General features: G+C 45.8%; 1 protein-coding gene across 5 annotated transcripts in view; it reads right to left on the reverse strand.

Annotated features, from left to right (window-relative positions):
• Window positions 1–3239: 3239 nt before the first annotated feature.
• LOC102926743 (sperm motility kinase Z-like) overlaps window positions 3240–20736 on the reverse strand; it is a 61500-nt gene continuing 44003 nt past the window's right edge. For 2 of the 5 annotated variants that reach the window (XM_076552685.1, XM_042262237.2), the window contains 3 exons: window positions 11358–11426; window positions 9605–11149; window positions 3240–3841 (listed from right to left, as the gene is read on the reverse strand). In XM_076552685.1, the coding sequence (XP_076408800.1) occupies window positions 9645–11149; window positions 11358–11426 (1574 nt within the window). In that variant the 3' untranslated portion in view covers window positions 3240–3841; window positions 9605–9644. Of the gene's footprint in view, window positions 3842–9604; window positions 11150–11357; window positions 11427–12225; window positions 12469–16000; window positions 16070–17684; window positions 17772–20736 lie in introns of those variants that run through there. The other 3 variants (XM_042262240.2, XM_076552686.1, XM_006986109.4) reach the window with 3 other exon arrangements.

The following is a 20736-nucleotide window of genomic DNA, read 5'->3' on the forward strand; positions in this document are numbered from 1 at the left end:
TGGTGATGTACTTGTAATCCCAGTGCTCTGGAGAGAGGTCCTGACTCCCTCTGGCCTATAGGCTAGGATACTTGGTGATTTCCAAGTGACTGTCAGGCCAGTGAGAAACCTTGTCTCCAAAATTAAAAAAAAAAAAAAAAGAGAAGATTGGATGGTGCTTTAACAGTGACATCAAAGTGTTCCTCTGGATTCAGTGCATAATATACATATACATATACATGTACACGTACACGTACACACACGCACACGCATATACATATACACACATCATATACATATAATATACATATACATCCTATACATACACATACACATATACATATACATCATATACATATACATACACATGATATACATACACATATACATATTCATATTCATATACATACTCATACACATACACATATACATAGATATTCATATTCATATCCATATTCATATACATACACATAAACATACATATACATACACATGCTCTTGCACATGCATGGGCCAGAGCTATCACAGAATTTGGATATGTCAAGATCTTTGAACACAAGTTATACCACCAAGTGCCCCAAATGTGTCCCATGATGGACATCTTATTTGGGGATCTAATGTCTACCTGGCTAACTTTGCTATCCCTCAGCTCTCCTTTTGGGGATGGAATGCTTACCCTGGGCCACTGTACCTTGGACATCAGTAACATATTTTATAGATGGTCATGGGAAGAGTTCATGCTGAGTCTCAGAGGAGCCAATGGAGAAGGACTTTCAGGCAATCTGAGACTGCAAAGACTGTGAAGTCCTTGAAGAGGCCTAAGCATGTTGTGCGTTATGAGACACACAGGAGCCTGTGGGAGCCAGAGCAAGAAAGGGGTTTAGATCTTCAGTGACTTCTCCCTCATGTTTCGAAGACCTGGTCCCTAGTGCAGTATTGTGCAGAGGAAGGGGCCTACAGAGGTGACTGGGTCCTGGAGACTCCCATCTAGTGACTGGATGAATCCATTTATGGATTTGTGGCTTGAGAATTCTCCAGAAAGCAGCATTTGCACAAGAGCCAGCTACTCTTGGCTTACTGGCTGCTGTGAGGGGAATGGCCTTGCCCCAACAATTGTTCCCAGCATGCCACAGGAAGCAACCACATGTGGTCTGAAGCCCCAAATAGCTCAATAGATCACACTCTGTTCTAAGTGGACAGACTCAGGCATGTGTCTCAGGGATGCAAACTGACTAGTTTTCTTATTCCCACCCTGTCCCCTCTGTGTACAGGAGGAACTTCTCTGGGACATGGGTCCCATGAAGACATCAGTCTCTTCAGTTGCCCATGGTCATGAAGAGCCTGAGCAAGGTGAAGTAGAGCTGAGGTTTCCACACTGAACTTGATCAGTGGGTCTCCCTATGGCAGTAACCCAGGCAGAGTGAGCAGTCTTTATTCTCTGATTGGCAGAAGAATAAAGCCAATGGGCAGTGTTAATGTCACGTTTGTTAGGTAGATTCCTGTGACACCATGCACTGGTGTTAGGGGATACATCCTGTCCCATGGGACATCTATACCCCTCTCTTTTCACCTCCTCCTCTCACTCACAACATCTGACAAACTGACTGGGAACTCTTGGGTACCAGGGTGGCTGAAGGAGCCATACCTGTGTCAAGTCTCATAGGGACTGTCTTGGCACACCCAAGATCTAAAAATAAAAATACAGCATGATATCACAGGAACCACGACCACCTTGCATGATGCAGGTAAGGAATCCAGCAACATAGACATCCATCCAATGTCACAGACCAGGTAGTATGACATGCTTATGCCATGCTCAGGCGGATTCTTTCCAGTTCTTTAAATTACTTTGTATTTTCTGAGATTGAAATAGAATTACATCATTTCCCCCTTCCCTTTCCTCCCTGCACACCCTACCACACACTACTTTCTTGCTCTCTTTCAAATACGCGTCCTCTCTTCCTTGGTTGTTACAGAGATAGTGAGCTAGAACTATGTTCCTGCCTCTTCTGATTCCCAACACAGCATTGTCCACAGAACATCATCAGTCTCCCACGTGTATCTCTGCAGAAGTGGGGATACCTGGCAGCATCCAGAGTTCCCATTGGCCACTCTTGAAATTGCTAACAGTGTCCATCATGTGTGAAGTCCATGAAGGATTTGCATTCCCTCCCTCTGAGCAGCTTAGATCCCGGTCCCTCCAGAGGCTGTTAATGACTTGACACTGTTAGGGGAACTTTAATAACTCTTCAAAGTCCCTTGTCCTCAGGATATTGGCTAATTCTCAGCATAACTCTAACTGCCCACCACTAAAATAGCGGCTACACACCTTGATACTGTACAAGGGAAACGCAAAAAAGATCCCATGGGGATTTATGAACATCAATTTTATTCAGATTCTGTGAAGAACTCAGGAGACACTCTGCTCCACTGTGTTTCCCTCTTATCTCCTGGCACTGTGAAGCCCACAGGAGGCCTGGATGAGGAGTTCCAGAGACAGCAGTTAGGTGTGACCTAGGCAGGTACAACAGCTTCTATGTCCCAGAAGCTTCAGGCAGACTTCTAATATCTACCCATAAAAGAGATACTTGGAAAGGCCAATGTCATCGACTGGAGTCCCAGAAGATGGAATCCTCTGACTGGCATCTGCTCTGACAGCCATTCTCGCTGACTCAGGTCTCTGTCGACAGGAGGACCTGCTGAACCAGGGACCTGATGGCTTGTGGTGCCCTCTAGCTGGACTCAAAGATAACTGGAGTTCCCTCTAACTGGTAGTCTCACTGAGTGTAGGAACCACTCACTGGACCCCACAAACTGGAAATCCTGCTGACTAGGACTCAAGCTCACTGGAGTCACAGGAGTCCCTGCTGAATGGAATTGCATCCCTATTGTCTGGAGTTCCCACTGACTGGCATCCTTCTTAGCTGGTATACTCACTGACTGGCATCCCTATTGTTTAGAGTTCTGATTGACTGGCCTCCCTATTGGCAGTTCCCACTGACTGGCATCCCTATTGGCTGGAGCTCCCACTGACTGGCATCCCTATTGGCTGGAGCTCCCACTGACTGGCATCCCTATTGGCTGGAGCTCCCACTGACTGGCATCCCCATTGGCTGGAGCTCCCACTGACTGGCATCTTTGCTGACGAGAGTCCCTGCTAACTGAGGTGCTACTGGCTGGACTCCCTGCTGGCTGTGACACAGTCAGTCCTACTCATCTCAGCTGGCTGCCTTACCTCAAAGAATGGCATGGACAGACAGTGAAGGGAGACAAAAAGAGGGAGAGTTTTATTTCCAACATAGGAGCAACCATTCAGACATACACACACACACAAAAGAAATACAACCCAGAAAGTAGGAACTCTAATACTCTCAGTGGCAGCAGGATGCCATTCAAGAGAGACTGGGAGAGTTTCGGCTGTCATCGTTCAGAGGCCCCCAAAAACCAGTGAAGAGCAGTCCTCTGTGGAGAGCAGTTCCCAGAAGCAGCAGGTCCCAGAGGGCAGAACTGAAGGTAACCCCCTCCACAGGAGCTAGCCCCTCGGTTGTAGCTGCAGGTTGAGTTTTAGTGGAAGGAGCAGGAATGTGCTCCCAGCCCGAGCTGGAGCATCAAGTCCGGGGTGGTCCATTTCTGGAAAGTCTTGAGGGCAGCACCAGCCTCCCTCCTTTTTCTTTTCTGACAAGCAGGGCAGTGTGTCTGATTGTGAACTCCCCAGTCTTCCTCTGATGTCAGGTCACCCGGATACTAGGACACCAGGCAGAAACAGGAGCCAATGAGAGGCAGACTGGGAAAAGATAGACTTCCATGCTGCTTGGCTGGGCTTCTGCCTGTGCTGAGATGGAGAGGCCAGTCAGAAGAAAGCCTGTCAAATCCAGAGAAGAGCGGGTCAAAGGCTGCTAGAACTGGGGTGGTGGGGAGGTTTCCAGCAGAGCTGCTGTCTGTCCCCTCTGTCCCTTCTATGTGGAAGAGGAAGCTGGGCAGGAGGGATGGGGGACGGTGTCCCCAGACTGCAGCTGAGGATTTGCCTGTATCCTGGTCTGGCAGCCAGGAGGATTGTTCCTTTTGTTCTAGTTGATGCTGTTTATTTCCAGCTGTTTATTTTTCATTAATGGCCCTTCTCTCATCAACTGGAATTCCCCGAGAGACTCCCAGATGGCAGGAGTACTCCCATGTAGAAATCTCCACTATGTGTTACCTCCCTCCTAGACAAAGGAACATTCGAGACCAGGAATGATGAGCGCACATAGCAGGCAGGATTTCCCACACCCCTTCTCTTGCAGCTGTGTGTGTCCATGTACGGAGAACAACACAATGACTACAGAATTGTGGAGCTCAGTGTCCTGTGTCTGGCCACTTTAAATGCAAGGAGGCCCAAGACGGGGACTCTTAATGACTGTGAACACCCTGCAATGCGCTGCTCTCCAAGCTGGTTCCTCCTGTCTGAAAGTTAGTTCTTTGTCACATCTCTCTTTCTCCCACTATGAAATCCATCACTATCATACCCAGGGCCTCAGTCTCAGCCCCACCTTCCTCCATTCTCCATTCTGTGATAAACATCATTCTATGCTTTAATTCTAGTTCAACTTTTTGGATCTTCACAAGAAAGATGGTTTTGTACACCCTGCATAATGGTCTACAATCACTGTGCTTTGGGTTTGGAATGAGGATTTCAAATCTAAGTCAAGGCTTGAAATGACATTATAGAAGAGTAGATAGAAAAGATTGGAGGTTGACAAACATCAACCCGAGATGCTTGGGGTATCCCAGTTGAGAGAATAATCAAAATGTGACAGGTTCTAATTAGGATCAAATCAGGGGGCACACAAGCATCAGGTTAATGTCATAAGGGGACAACCTTTAAGGCTGCCACCTTGGGTTCCAATTCAGCTTTCACTTGAATGAGCTTCCCTGGTGAAAATCCTGGCTTCTCCTTCCCAGTGCAGGCGTGTTTACATCATGGGGCAAATGACAGTCAAATCTGTTGGCAATGGCAACGGACCTGCTAGCTGTTCTCAGAAACAGTATTTTTACTCTTGGGCTGTTTTGCTCTTATTTTTCCCTTTGTCTGGGAGGGACCAGCCCATGCTCAAACAGGGCTTTTTTTAAGACACTTTGAAACAAATATGAAACAATATGAAACTTCATTCTGAAGTTTAAGGGACTATACTTCAGGCTGTGCCACTTAGGGTTTTGATAACTTGACGTAAGCAAGGGTCATCTAGAAAGAGGGAGACTCTGCTGAGGATACTCCTCCAACAGAGCCTGTAGGGAAGTCTGGGGGTGCATTTTGTTGATTAATGATGGATTTAGAGGGCACAGCCACTGTGGACAGGTTGTCCTGGGGGTATAAGGCAGAAAGCAGAACATGATCATGGGGATCAAGCCAGAAGAACACATTCTTCCATGGTCTCTGCTTCAATTTCTGCCCATAGGTTCCTTCTCTGAGTTCCCACCTTGGGTTCCTGTAATGGTGGACTGTGACTGGGACATGAAAGCCAAATAAACCCTGTGCCCCGACAACATTACCTTTGGTCAGTGTTTCATCACAGCAACAGAAAGCAAATTGAGACAGAAAATCGCACCATGATTGTGGGATTTTGCTGTGATAGAGCTGACCATGCTGGCATGGGGAGGATTGCGGAAGTGTTTGGAACCCTGCACTGAGCCTCTGTTCTCAAAGCTTAATGGGCTGTCTTGTGGGGGATGGCAGAGAAGGATGAGAGAAATGCATAGAATGGAGGCCTGGATGGTGATGTTTGAGAGAGAAGCAGATGCTATCAGAGCCATTTAGTCTACATTTTGAACTAATAACCTATGGTTTCTCGTCAGCAGAGGCTGAAGAATCAGCTTTGATTAACAAGAGATCAGAACCATTAAGGAGAAACCTTGCTGAGTTGGGACAATTGATGCAACTTAGCTTTGGCTGAGACATCAGTGATGACTAAGAAGACACAGGCATCATGGAGCCAAGATCTCCTGGAAAGCATTTCCTCAGGGTCACCACACAGAAGCTGTGGTCCAGGGCTGGCAAGGGCTGCATCTCATGCTGGCAGCCAGAGCGGATCACGTGTCAGAATTTCCCATGTGGTCCTGGTGTTGGGTGCATGAAAGCTGAGGGGTCAAAGGGCCGTGGGGAACAGCTGAGGCTCGGCACTGCGAGAGGCCAGGAGATGCCGTTGTTGAAGATGTAGCCTCCTTGCAGAGCAGACCCCAGCATGGTGGAGCCGCCAGGACTGTGGGATGACACCAGGAAGAGTGACAGGTGTGGCTTTAATCAGGCTGACCTGATAAGACAGGACATATGTGCTGCAGACACCACATCACAGGAACACAGATGAGTGGAGCCCAGAGCCTGAGTCCTGGGCTTGGGATACTGAACCACAGCATCTGATTTACATGGGACATTCATTTTGATTTGATTGTGACTGAGTCCTGGTTCTTCCCTCTTGGAGTAAGAAAGAATTTTAGTTGTTTTTGATGTTAGGGGAGCCCACATCACACAGTATCTAGATGTCTTTCTGTACTCTGTGAATATATGTTGTTCCCATTGGTTAATAAATAAGCTGCTTTGGCCTATGGCAAGGCAGCTTAGAGGCAGGTGGGAAACCATGGTGAGAGATAGGAAAGGGAAAGGAGGAGTCTGGAGAGATGCCAGCCTGCAGCCCAAGGAACAAAATGCCAGTAGACTGGTAAGCCACAGAACATGTGGCAAAACATAGATTAATAGAAATGGGTTAATTTAATATATAAGGGCTAGCTAGCAAGAGACCTGCCATAGACCATAGAGTTTGTAAATAATATTAAGCCTCTGAGTGATTATTTTATAAGCGGCTGCAGGACCACAGAGAAGGGGTGGTGGGTAGCCAGGACCAGAGAAACCTTCTGGCTATATTTGGCACTCACTGTTTGGCATTGAGCCATATAGACCTAAGAAAACTTAAAGATTCTGAACACACAGAAATGGAGTCACATTGGGCTTCCTAGTCTCACAGATTCATGCCAGCAGCAGCACAGACTCATCTCCTGACAGCTGCCTGAAAGGTGGAGCTGGCCGCCAGCCACCATGAGCTAAATGGCATGGTGGATTCCCGTCGCAGTACACAGTGGCATCTCCAAGCACCATGCAGCATGGTGTGTGGTGGATATAGCTTTTGCTAGTACAGACCAAAAAAAAAAAAAATGGTTTCTGGGCTGCATGCTGCTTTGATGGAGGCATAGACCCACTGCTTCCGAGAGTTGTTAATGCACATGGCTCCCGGAGCTGGCAGTAAACATACCACCACCATACTGGGAAGCTGAGAAGGGCAAAATCAGAAGCCAGTGCTACAGCTTTTCATTCTAGCCACACAGCTTAACAGTTTAACATCTCTCCTGGTTAGAGAAGGATTATACATTTATAACAAGACAGATTCAGATGGAATAAAACTCTAAACGGTTAACATTTTGTGCAGAAATGTATGTAGGCTTGGAAGAGAGGGGAAAAGGAGTATATGCAATTATATAAAGAAATAAAAGTTTTATAAAATAAAGTCTTTAAAGAGACAATAAGAAAAATATAAAAGTTAAGTCATGTAAAGATGGAAATCACACAGAGAGTCTGGATTATATTGTCTTTGGGATTTCTAACTGCAGAAAGACATTTGATTGTAAAGGTTGTTGAGTTAAACCAATATATATATATTAAAGGTATCTTGACTTCAAAATTTATGTCCAAGCATACATTGCTTTGGAAAAGAGGTTCTGCTTTTCTTTCCACAGAAGATGAGAAGCTGTGGGTTTCTTCCAGGTTAATATGGTTTGACCAGCCAAGACCCTCTGAGAGGTCTCCAGATGATCCAACATCCAGAACAGTTTCAAGGTAACTGGCTCAGAGAATACAGCCTCACACACTACTCCAGTCAGGACTTGACCATAATCCTAAAATTATCTTTGTGTCCCCGTAAGACTAACTGTGCTCCCAACCAGCAGGAAGTAGTATGAGAAGCTATGCCCAAATTCCCAAAATATTGTTTATAAATGTTTATTTTTATTTTATTTTTCTTTATTTTATTTAAAGGAGGTTGACTAAAAATGCAATCTCTTTCTAAAGAAGAAAAGGGGATATAGATATGATAGGATAGCAGTGTAGATTATTGAATCTACTATTAAAGAGCAACAACTTGCTTAAAATGTTTTACATTGCTATGGATTTTGGTTTACTGATACAAATTTAAAATTAATTTTGTTATACTATATATATTTCTATTCTTATTTTAGGAATTATGTTTATGCAATTCATTTAAAATTGTAAAATATAATTAAGAAATACAGATTAATAATTAGTCATCTATGATAATCAAATTTATAGTCATGTTAGTTAAGTTTTCTAGGTATACATAGATACATTTCAATTAGGTATGTAATCTTCAAACACTTCAAAGACTTAGAGAATGTGACATTTAAGCTGTTTTAAAAAACTTAGACTTTCTGGACAGTGAGACAAGTCTGCTCCTGGCAGCATCAGTTTACTTCAAAGAAGATGATGGCCATTGAAGAAACCCCATGTGGAGTTTGCTTTCCTTATGGCAAAAGCTAGCCATTTGGGCAAGAAACTATCCTTGCCTATAGTGTTTGACAAAAGATTGTATCAACTGGACATGGAGGACCCATGGGAAAATGACTACTGATTTCTGCCAAAACAAGGCAAGATGGTCTTTCAGATTCCTGCATTGCAGAGGAGACTACCAGACATTCTGCAGGATACAGAGAGAAGCAACTGAAAAAGCTCTAAATCTATAGGGTGAAGACAGATGCCCCAATATTGCAGAGGAACTTTGGGTGACTGTCCAGGGAGCCAGTTGTCTCTGTCATTCTAGTTTTTTTAGAAGTTGTTTACAATGCACTTCCTGTTTACTTAGGTAATATTATACCATTCTGGGGTCTTTGATGTAGTTGAAGACTAGATAGTTATAATTATAATTTTCCTTAGTTATGATAAAAGATAAATTAGATATAAAACTTTAGACTCACAAATATAGGCTAGATAGAATATTTTCTTTAATTTTGCCAAACACAAATAGACTAGATATTATAACTGTAATTCTTGCTTGATGATTGTTATATATAATTTTGCTATATTAAAGCCAAAACCTTCCTTTTTGTTTAGATAGAAAAGGGGAAATGTTGGGGGATGTCTTTCTGTACTCTGAGAATATATGTTGTTCCCATTGGTTAATAAATAAGCTGCTTTGGTCTATGGCAGGGCAGCTTAGAGGCAGGTGGGAAATCCAAGGAGAGAGACAGGAAAAAGAAAGGTGGAGTCTTGAGCGACACCAGCTTGCTGTCCAAGGAACAGCATGCCAGCAGACCAGTAAGCCACAGAACACATGGCAAAACATAGATTAATAGAATGGGTTAATTTAAGAGATAAGAGCTAGCTAGCAAGAGGCCTGCCATAGGCCATACAGTTTGTAAACAATATTAAGCTTCCGGGTGATGATGAGTGGCTGTGGGACTGCGGGGCTGGCCAGGACCAGAGAGAACATCTGGATACATAGACCTCCCAACCCATTGCACACCAAGAAACTAAAAATGGTTGTCTCTACACAAGGCCATGAGCAAAAGCATAGATTAAAGCAAAATGTACCTGGACTATGCCTCACACTTCTTGTCATCACAGTGTCCCCTCACTTTGGGGGGTACACTTTCCTTGGACACCTTTTGTGGGATGACATGCAGCAGCATAGTCTGAGGATGCATGCCAGAATCCTCTTCTTCCATCCTGCCCAGCCTCTGAGCTGCAGGGAGCTTGAGATTGAAGTTCTGCTCTGTTCCAGGCCACTTGAGGCCTTTTCTGACCGGGAGCTACTGGAGAAGCTGGTGTCTTCCACATCAATCACAATGTCTCTTGGTAAGTAAATACACGGCGCAGTCATAGAGCGCTTGTGACCTCTGCCCAGATTGGGTGTCTTCTCGGGCAGGTCAGGGTCATCCATCTCCTTCCTTTGACTCTGATCAGGGTTTTCTGTGGGTGAGACTAATATCCGAAGAGAAGGTTCACTGGCCCTTCTCTTGAGGGGCAGGGAAAACATGTCAGGGTCTTCAACAGAAGGGAAAGGTGTTGCCCCTGGGTTCATTACCTTTGTGTGGACATTACTGTCACAGTCCTGGCATGCCTGACCTCTCAGTAGGTAGTATACAGCCATGGTTTCATTGAACTTCCTGTGTTTTAAAGATTGTCTTATATCCTGGGTGTCAAACCCAATGTTTTGCATGGCTGCCATAATCTCAAGGTCTAGGCAGCTGGTGTCTCCATTGCAATGAATTGTAAACGTCTTTTCCCCTTTCTGAAGCCATGGGTGGCCCATGAGGTCCCGCACAGTTGGCCTCTGCCTCGAATTCACGGTTAGTAATAGGCTGATCATGCTCCTTAAGTCTTTGGAAAGCTGATAGGGGATGTCATACCTCCCGTACAGAACTTGTTCCCTGAGTTCTGACAAGGTGGCCCCTGCAAATGGGACAATCCCTGTCACCATATAATATAAGAGGACCCCCAAGGTCCAGACGTCTACTTTGGGGCCATCATAAGGGAAGCCCAGGAAGACTTCGGGAGGAATGAACTGGAAGGTGCCACATGGCTTTTCCAGCTTTTGCCCAGGCCTGAATCTGACACCTAGGCCAAAGTCAATAATTTTCACCTTCCCATGCTCATCCACTATGACATTGTCAGGCTTTAGGTCTCTATGAGCAACACCTTTGTCATGGCAGTAGCCTATGGCACTAAACAGCTGAACTAATATGCTTCTCGCCTCATCTTCCTTCAGGCATCCAGCTTTTTGGATACGATTAAATAGCTGTTCTCCCTCAGCCACTTCCATAATTAAGTAAATGTTCCACTCTGTCTCTATCACCTGCAGGAGGGAAACAATGTTAGGATGTCTGAGCATCCTCATGATGTCGACCTCAGACGCTGGCGGCTCACTCCGCTTCTCCTGCTTCATCAGAGCCTTCACCGCGACTGTGGCGCCTGTGAGACGGTGCAGGGCCAGCATGACCTTCGCACTGCCACCCTGGCCTAAGGCCTTCAGGATGGTGTACTGCTTGGTGAACACCTCTTCCCCAAAGATGCTGGGCACGGTGCTGGGCTCTGAGGACTCCTCCTCCGTATCACTGGACATGGTTGGTAGTGATGCTGCATCCAAGAGAAGGGGAGGGGAGGGAGACAGGAGATATAAGGGACTGTACAGAGACATTTGCAATGGAAGTCCCAAAATCCTGGGCAAGAAAGTCAAAACAAAGAACAAAGTGTAAACCCCACCAACAAGTAGCTTTCAATTCTGGCACCAATGACACACACAGACAAAACCCCAACTTGACACCCAAACCAAGACCTAACTTACCATCCACTAAAGTGGAAGGATCCCAGCTCAGGAATCTTTTGGATGCTGCTTGAAAAACTTCACCAGGAACTGGGGGATAGGGGAAGAAATGCATGGAACAAGAATGAGTGAGTAAATAAATACACAAAAGAAAACAAAATTTTAAAACCAATAGCCAAAACCAGACCAGGTACGCACAATACCAATCAAAGAAACCCAAGAAAAGTCAAGACGCCTGAAGAAATCAAAACAGAAACAGAAGCACCCAAAAGTCCATGAAGTACATGGAGGCAGACAGGCAAAATAAAAAGCACACCAAACAAGAATCAGAGAATCAAAACCAACCACAAGCCAAATAGGTATAAACTCCAAAGACCAAGAACACTACTAATGATCAATACTATTTTTAAAGTTTTAAATATTTAAAAAATTTAAAAAGTAAAAGATTAAAGAATGTTAAAATTAAAAAAGAAAATAAAAATTAAAAATGTATAACAAAAATTCACGTCAGAAAACAAGCAAAAAAAAAAAAAAAAAAAAGCCCCAAACACAACCATTAAACACCCAAGGAAAATAAGAATGTAAGCAGAAAAATAAATAGAACTAAAAACAGAAAACCAAGTGTCCAGGAGCTCGAGAGAGGCCTCATTCAGTAAAGAATTTCCCTTGCAAGCATGAGGTCCTGAGTTAGATGTAAAGGATCACTCCCCACCACAACAATGAGAACAAAGAATCACCCACACAAAACAGGCCTGGTGTCACCAGCTTTCACCTCAGCACACAGGTGACAGAGGCAGATCCCAGAGGCTCCTGGGCCAACCAGCCTAGCTTAAGTGGAGAAACACAGGCCGGGGAATGGCTGCTTTGGAAGTTAAGGCTGTCACCCTACCTTTAGGGAGTCACTGACGGTGGAGCTCTGGCCTTCCCCAGTGGCTGTACAAGGCCGACAGATGAACTCACACACACTCACACATACACAAGGATGTATCTACACACAGCACACAGTCACACACACCTACACACAGTCACACAGACACACACGCTGCACACAAACCACACAACCTCACTAGAGATCAGTAAATCACACAGGCTAAAACTCCACCCCGCCTCCTAGACCCACAGAAACCAGGCCAGGCCACACCATTGTATCCGCTGGGTGGACTCTCACAATGGCTCCTCGTGAGGTCACAGTAAGTAGGACATGTGTAGGTCATGTGTAGGTCATGTGTAGGTCATGGCTGTGCAAATCTCACAGATACTGAAAGGACTCTGCAGAGGATCATTAGGCTTTCAGAGATTGAAGCTGGGCACCATGGCTGGAGGACCCCCTCCCCCACACTGCTATCAGAACTGCTAAATACCCCACCGCCCCCACACTCAAGGGCCACATGCAGATTCCCAGCAGTGTAGAGGAGCCAGGCATGGGATGGTGTCCTGGTGCCATTCCTGATATGTTGATAAAATATCCTGATAAAAAAGCGACATGGCAGAGAAGCTAGTTTATTTCGGTGTACAGTTCCTGGTTATAGTCCATCGTTATGGGGAAATCAAGGCAGGAACCTCAAAGGATTAGTCCCATGGCATCTACAGTCAAGAGCAGAGAGAAATAAAAGCTTACATGCTAGCTGGATTTCTTCTGCTGAGTTCGATGTCTACTCTCCCAGTCACTGATTGTGGTGTGTGTGTGTGTGTGTGTGTGTGTGTGTGTGTGTGTGTGTGTGAAGTATGGGGATGTCCAGCAAATCTGATATGTAGCAGTCAGTCTAGGGAGAGCAGCAAGACTGGATGTCTCACAGTAAGGGAGATGTTGTGTATCGCTTGGGCTGATGCTTAGCCCTGCATGGTGTGTATTTGTGGGGGATGGGGTCCTCATGGTCTTCTATCCAGCACTGTATATGAAGGACACAGTATTTGATACCCGGTAGTACTTGTGGGCAGGGACCCAGGATTACTGTCTGTTTGAACCTGACCCTAGAAATTTTTCTTGGAAAGTAGGAATGATCATCATGGCGTGTAAACTTGCATCATAGACTGGAAAGCTATAGGAGTGGAGCGTGAGTCTAACAGTGCCTGATGCTGGTACTTTATGAGGGGAAGGAGAGGGTTCCTAAATGGGCTGGCACCTAGCAGTTTAGGTGGGGCATGGGTGCTATCCTACAAGGCCTGATACCTCATCATGTGTGAGGCAATGCAGGGGGCTGGTGAGCAGTCACTAATGCTGGCACTGTATGAGGGACATGGACGGTGTGGCAGGGGGGAGTCTAACCATACCTGAAATCTAGTAGTGCATGGGAGGTCAGGAGGGAGCAGAGGGAACAAATAATCAGTAATATGTCTGGCCGAGTGGCAGGGCTGTGTTCATCAGGGCACGTTCTGAAAGTGTATTTGGAGCTGTGTGGGTCAGTGGTCCACAATAGCCTGATACATAGCAATAAGTGTATGGGGATATGATTAGCAGGGTGTGATTAATACCACTGTTTGTTTGGGGCATTGTAGGTAGGATGTAGCCAGCACTGCTGGGTACCTATCACAAAATGTGGGCTGGGAGGGGTCCCAGGGGACCTGATTTGTAGCAGTGTATGCAGAGCTGCAGGGGTTGTTGGGCAAGGCCTGATGCCATGTGGGCTCTGGCTGTGGGGAAGCTGGCCAGCTCATGTAGCACGTCTGTGTAGTGTGTGATGTCCAGCAGTGTATGTGGGGCAGTGGATCAGAGAGAGAGAGCGTCATCCAGCAGGGCCTAATGAAAACAGGATGTGTTGGGTGTTGCTGGAGGTGTTAGTATATTCTGTGGCCTAATACTTGCATCTTGTGTGGGATAGAGGGCAGTGGCCAACTGGTACCCAATACATAGTACTTTTTGTGCACTTGCAATTGGAGTGGTGTGTGTGTGCGCGTGTGTGTGTGTGTGTGTGTGTGTGCGCGCGCGCGCACACGCGCGTGCGCGTGCGTGCGCGAGCACATACATGCATGCATACCCAGAAGGGCTTGATAAAAAGCAGAGGCATGTTAGGTGATAACCTTTGGCGGTTGTCTTGCAGGGCCCTATATCTAATACGTCCTGTGCGATCACATAGCAGTATTTAACTGAACCTGAAACAGTGCAATGTGTATTTCACAAGTTTCATGAGAATTAGGTCTTCAGCAGCACCTGATTCCTAGCAGTGCAAGTGATACGCTGTGTGATAAGGTGTCTAGCCGGGCCTGATGTGTAGACGTTTATATGGGGTCATGTAAGAGGACATCCAGTAGAGCATGAAAACTATCAGAGTATATGGGGCAACAAAAGGAGAGGTCATGTCTAGCACATGTAAACTTCTAGGAAGCAGAACCCATCCAACGTCCTCCCCTGAAGCCACCCGTGAATAGTATTCCCAAACCTCCCCAATGCACTGCCCCCAGAGAGCCCACACATAAACTTAATAGGCAGAAATCCCTGCTGGTTGCTCCAGTATACACTACTAGATGTCAATCCCTGGCCCTCCTTTTCACCCCTCATATACTTGGGGTCTCGCTAGGTAACTCAGCCCTACTATGATGGATCAGTTCCTGCCTGCTGTCTCCACCCTATGTATTGTTCTATGGCTCAGGCCTTGGTGGACACATCCCCCTCACCACCACTGTCCATAAACATACAGTTATATTTCAAGACAGGCACAAAATCCCCAGCACGCCACCCCATGCACTGCTGTGTATCATATCTTACTAAATACCCTTTCACCCCCACCACCCCCCTAGATACACTGCTGAGGGTCAGGCCACAATGGACAACATGCTATCAGTCCATTTACACCCCTACGAATCAGCCCATTGGGAGGCAAATGTCACCATGCTCCCCTCACCATTGATGTCTATCCCTGCTGGACCTCTTGCCTTTCTCCCGTCAAGTGGTAGGACGGACCTAGGCCATTTTAGATTCCCCACCCTCTGTCATCCCACAAAGACATCTAATTTTCAGGCCATGCTGGGCCCCCTTCTGCTTTGTCCCATGAAACGTCTAGGTATCTGGTCCGGATGGAGATAAATCCCTTCGTTAGCTGTGTCCTGTTAAAATGTCTCCAGAGAGGAATGCCAGCCAGACCCTTGGTTGTTAGCCACAGCCCTGAACAGCATGATTGCCTGTGGGGCAACTATGATATGGGCATCTTTTTATGTTTGGACTAGTTGATTGTGTTAACTCTCCATATATGTTACTGACTGAGAGGCTGTCTATTCAAGAAAGTGGGGCACACTTCAGAATTGCCCATATCCATCGTATCCTCTCTAAATGTGTGGACGCCTCCTCTGCTCATAAGAGCCTTCTCTGGCTTCACGGCTTTCCTTTGTTATGGCCCCTGTGTCCCTTAATGGTGTGAGGTATGGTGACCCTGGACGACAGGCTGTCCTTGAGCTACGTCAGGTTCTCACTAGAAAGTGGAGATTCATAGGTCAGATGTTAGCTGGCATCTTTACAGTAATCACTGCTATGGCTTCTGCAGCGGCTTCTGTAATGGGCATTACTGAACAAGTACAAGCTGCTCATTTTGTTAATCAGCTTGCTTAAGTATAATATCTCTGTGGCTTTGGCCACTCAAAAATGTATAGATAAGAAAACGAAAAGGTAAGTGAAATGCTTTAATGCTTTAGAAGTTGTGATGTTGTACCTAGGAGATAACACTATAAGCAACCGTCGGTTAACTTTGCAAGGTCATGCTGGTGTTGGATATGTCTACATCACTCCTGTAAGCTATAATCAATCTAAATGGAAATGTGATAAAGTTAAAAATCATTTACAGTGGATATGGAATCATGAGAATGTTAGTTTAGATTTATTAACCCTTGAGTAATTAGTTACTGACCTGGGCTGTGCTCATCTCATATTTAACTCTCCTTTTTCTGAGCTGGCCAAAAATTTATTTACAAGCTTCAGGGACTTAGCCCCTTTAACATCCTTCAACATTTATTCAGTATTGTACACGGTAGTGTTGTACCACTTGTACGATTCTCTTGATATTAGGAGGCCTGTGGTTTTAGGAATTTCAGGATCCCCTAGACATTCAGACACGAATAACTCATCTGGCCTTAAAAAACAAAAAAGGAACCTGTTGAGAGCCAGGCTGATATAAGGTTTTCTTGGAGACCCTGATGAAAAGACAAAGAGAGCAATTGTTCTGTGTCCTTGCCTAGGGCCAGACTTAGCAAGGTCCAGACTGGGGCTGGAGCAAGGACCTCGAAGGAGTTAAGGTTTCAGATCCAGGGAATCTGGCTTTTCCCCCTGCAAGGCTGTGGTATCAGTCCTAAGGAATCTATGTATGAGATGTGTCCTGTATTCTCTTTGCCAGCATTGTGTGATTTAGCTTTCTGCTGATCCTAGGCCCATTTTGCCCCTACAAATAATGTAGATGATGCTATGCTTAATACACTTGCTTGGCTAATGCAAGACCTCCTGGTTCCAGTTTTCTGTCTTCTGTATTTCCTAATCCCCAGTACTTCTTGATACCTTGCCATAGGGACCCTTATTCCTGTGAGTTTGGGTCAATATGGAGTGGTAGAATGGGTTTCCCAACATAGTGTGAAAAGTAGCAGTCTATATGGTCAGCCACAGGAAAGGGCATGTCCAGCACATGTTGTAGTGGGTAGCCATTCCAGCTTTGATCTGGAAGTTCCAACCCCCATTGAGACTTCAGTAACTGTCACACCTACACGGCGGGGTGAAGGGAGGGCCCTGAAGACCCAAGATTGGGATGCGCCGCACTCTTCCTTCTTGGACCGTGGACGCTAGAGGTAGACTGGGGAGCGTTCCCCAGAGAACACCGCCGGACTGCGCTGTGTCTTTCACAGAACCCACAACCTACCTCTTCCTTCATTTGTAAGTTACGTCATTAAATAAATCTCCCTTTGAACTACGTGGAGTGGCCTTAATAATTTCACCAATACATGTAAGTGGCTGGCCTTGCTGGACAACCTCAATACACTGGAAGGCATCAATTAACCTCCTGGACACACCCCTAGTACATACACATTTGTAGATACCAGGGCTTGATGCTACCTCCTTCACATCCGCTGCTAGATGCCAGGCTCTGTTGGATGCTCCCCTCAAGCCATGCATACACTGTTATGAATTAGGTCTTACTGACTCCCTCCTGCTCCAGATAGCATGCTAGAGGACACACTCCCAGCCCCCTCACTGTCTGTAAAGACTGTTGTGTTTCAGGCCATGCCAGAATGCTGGTTATCACACCCTACTGGACACCACCCGCTCCCTACTTTACATCTAAGACTAAGGATTTGGGTGCTGCTGGACACCTGACCAGCACCCCAAATATGCATCTAGGGTTCAGGTCCTGAGAGATACTTGACTACTAAACTTACCTTCCTAGCAATCAGACCATGAGGGACACCATCCCCACAAAAACAATGAAAAATAGCAGATCCTCCTGAACCCCTCACCCCTCCCTCAGAAAATGTTAAGGTTCAGGCTCTGTTAGGTACGCCATCCCTCCCCCTCCCCCACTGTGACTTCACATACACTACTAGTTATCAGGCCCTGCTTGACACCCTGTTCCTGGGTCCCCACTCCGACACCCCTGCTGCTGAAGCCCCACATACATGACCAGAAGAGCTGGGGAGCAGAGGCAGCTGGGCAGCCAGCAGGGCCTGGTAGCTAGCCATGTATGTGGAATGCTGCCAGGGACTGTAGAGGAAGGCGGGGCCTGATACCTAGCAGTGGCTGTGGGACAGCAGTGGAGTGTGACATGAAGCAGTGGGCCAAGCTAGGAAGGACAGACCTCAGAAGTGTCACGTGAAGAGCTGGATAGGACAGCCTCCTTCAGCTTCTGCCTGTCAGCTGCTTCATGTCTTTAAGAGCCTTCCTGTGTGCCGTTTGACAAAATCCATGATGCAGAAGCATCGTGGGGGCCACATTTGGGTTGGCAGTCACCTGCTGTTGAGAATCTGTTTTCATAATGTAGTTGAACTACCCCTCGGATTTTTCACTCAAGTAGGATATTATAAGTAAAATATATATATATATATATATATATATATATATATATATATATATATATATATGCTGAATTGAGTACATGATTGCAATAAGGATTAAAGGATTGGCTTTCTAGCCAGTATTTAAAGAGTCCCTATGTGTGCGTACCCAGCTTCCTCTATTTCATAAAGAGTGATATGTTAGCTGCTTCTACATTCATGTGCATAGATGTGAGGCCAAGCAGTCCTTGGAGTGACCCTCTGCAATGGGCTAGACAGATGTCATTTGGGGGTTGGCTCTAAAGCGTTGCATCCTCTGCTTCCCAGCTCAGGTTACACCCAGCATGGATTTAAAGTATTCATGTGGGAAAATATGAGGTTAGTTCTTTGTACTTTTCTGCTGAGCGTAGGGTGCGACAGTGTCCTCAGAAGGGCCAGTGAGTGCATGGTCAACCAAGAATTGAGGACACATGGACAGGTCACTGGAGGTTTTAGACCAGGAGTAAGCTGTGGGAAAGATGCAGTGTGCCCAGACACCGACACATAAGTCACCCTCCACTTCCAAACTGTGTATCTGACTTTTCTGCTGCGGTTGTTACCGATGGTAGCCTTGAAGAGAATTTCAAGCAAGAAACATATTTTCTCCGACCTAGGTTTTTATAAGTATTATTTTGTCTCTTCTGAGTCCATTCCCTATGTATTTGAGGATTAGGTTTTTTATTTGTGTATGATTGTTTGGAGGCCCACAGAAGTTTCATAGTGAGATCTGAGCTTGCTTTACCCAGCAGGGCTGCATAGGGGAAGGATCGGACCACAGGCGTGGTTATCACATGTTTGGAAAGGTCTGCACTTGGCTGTGAGGTAGACTTTGGTCTAGAAAGGGGGAGGTCTTTTGCCCTGCCCCTTGGCATTGTTATAAAAGGCTCTTTTGAAGAGACAGAAGGGACCAGTAGATTTTGACCCAGGTCCTCCCGAAGCTATCCTGTGTTTCTGGTTGGCTCCTCTCTGCTATCTTTCTATCTAAATGTTTCTTATTCTTCTCTCCTCCTCATAGGAACCCTTTGAAAAGTGGGAGCTGGCCTCCCACAATGTTGATCAGGAATTAGGAGCAAATCAGTCTGCCAATCACATTGAGTAGTGGTGACATCACATGGTCACAGTTCTGTGTTCCCGTGAGCACGTCTTCCTGCTGAGGTATTTTGAGATTTATGGTCTACTATGATTTCAGTTTTCCATAGTTTTCACCTAATTGGTGTTTATTCACGCTGTCACAAGATGGCACTGCTCATTTTCTTCTAGGCCTGTTTGTCACATGTGCACAGAATTAAAAGAGTAATTTATCCCCACATCAGTGTTTAAAAAGACATTTAGATAATTTTTGTTGGAGAACATACTTGCCAGCTAGAGAATGTGGCTAGTGCTGCACTCCCCACCCCACCCCCCTGCCAGCACCTCCCCTTTGCCTTCTAGGCTGGCAGTGGCTGCTGCTTGCTGTGGACTTTGATCTCTGAATTGAGAATCACTTGTGGGAGGAACGGAAACAGCTCTCTGCTTTCCCTTTGGCCAGGATCGAGCAGGGGATCTGATTGAGAAAAGTCAGCTCCCCTCATTCATCTGCAGTTCTCAGGTCATGCTTGTGGGGGAGAGCATGGGAGAGACTGACCTTTGGCCCATATACCCAGTACCCATGTCAGATTTTTCTTCGTGTAAGCGACAGGATGAATGGCCAACTGAAGCTGGTACGAACTGAATTGTGTCCCTGGTTGGTTGGGTTTCTAGAGACCAGGCTTCCCATCGCAGGCCTGCACTGGCTGATTGGAGAGGGTGGGTATCATGAGAACAGCAGCACGCTGTACCAGGGGCACAGCAGCACTGTGGAGGTGTGTGCCCAGCTTCATGCAGTGCCAGCTCCAACATTCACTGACTTGATCTGGCAAGTTATTTGAGTTCACTGCTATGGTTTTGGTCATTATCAGGTGAGGATACCTGCTCCCATCTCAAAAGGTTGCAGTGAGGATGCCATGCTTGCACACGGGTGTACTTTGCTCAGGGCGAGGGCTTATCTGTTCTGCTGCTGCTTCAGGTAAGTTTTGCCTGACTTTTGCTCAGGGAGGGTCCTTTGTCACAACCCGTGTCCTTGTTCCTTACAGTGTGCATTTCCATTTGTAACTTTCCATTCCTGGGGACAAGGAATCATTTCTCATGCACAATTCTTGCAATGTAGAGGCACAATCATATTTGGAATACATTTTAAATATTAAAGACATAATATAAATAACAGCACTGTTACAGTTTTGGTTTCTTAAATTGTCAAAAATCAAACCCATTTTTTTCAACTAGAGTAGAATCGTGCAGAATATTTGAACATGATGTACTTGATGACAGAATTTATTATTTCACACAAAAAGATCTCTAGGAACAGTGCCACTAGTCAGCAACT

Source organism: Peromyscus maniculatus, chromosome 16, assembly GCF_049852395.1.
Source record: "Peromyscus maniculatus bairdii isolate BWxNUB_F1_BW_parent chromosome 16, HU_Pman_BW_mat_3.1, whole genome shotgun sequence".
Taxonomy (NCBI): Eukaryota; Metazoa; Chordata; class Mammalia; order Rodentia; family Cricetidae; genus Peromyscus; species Peromyscus maniculatus.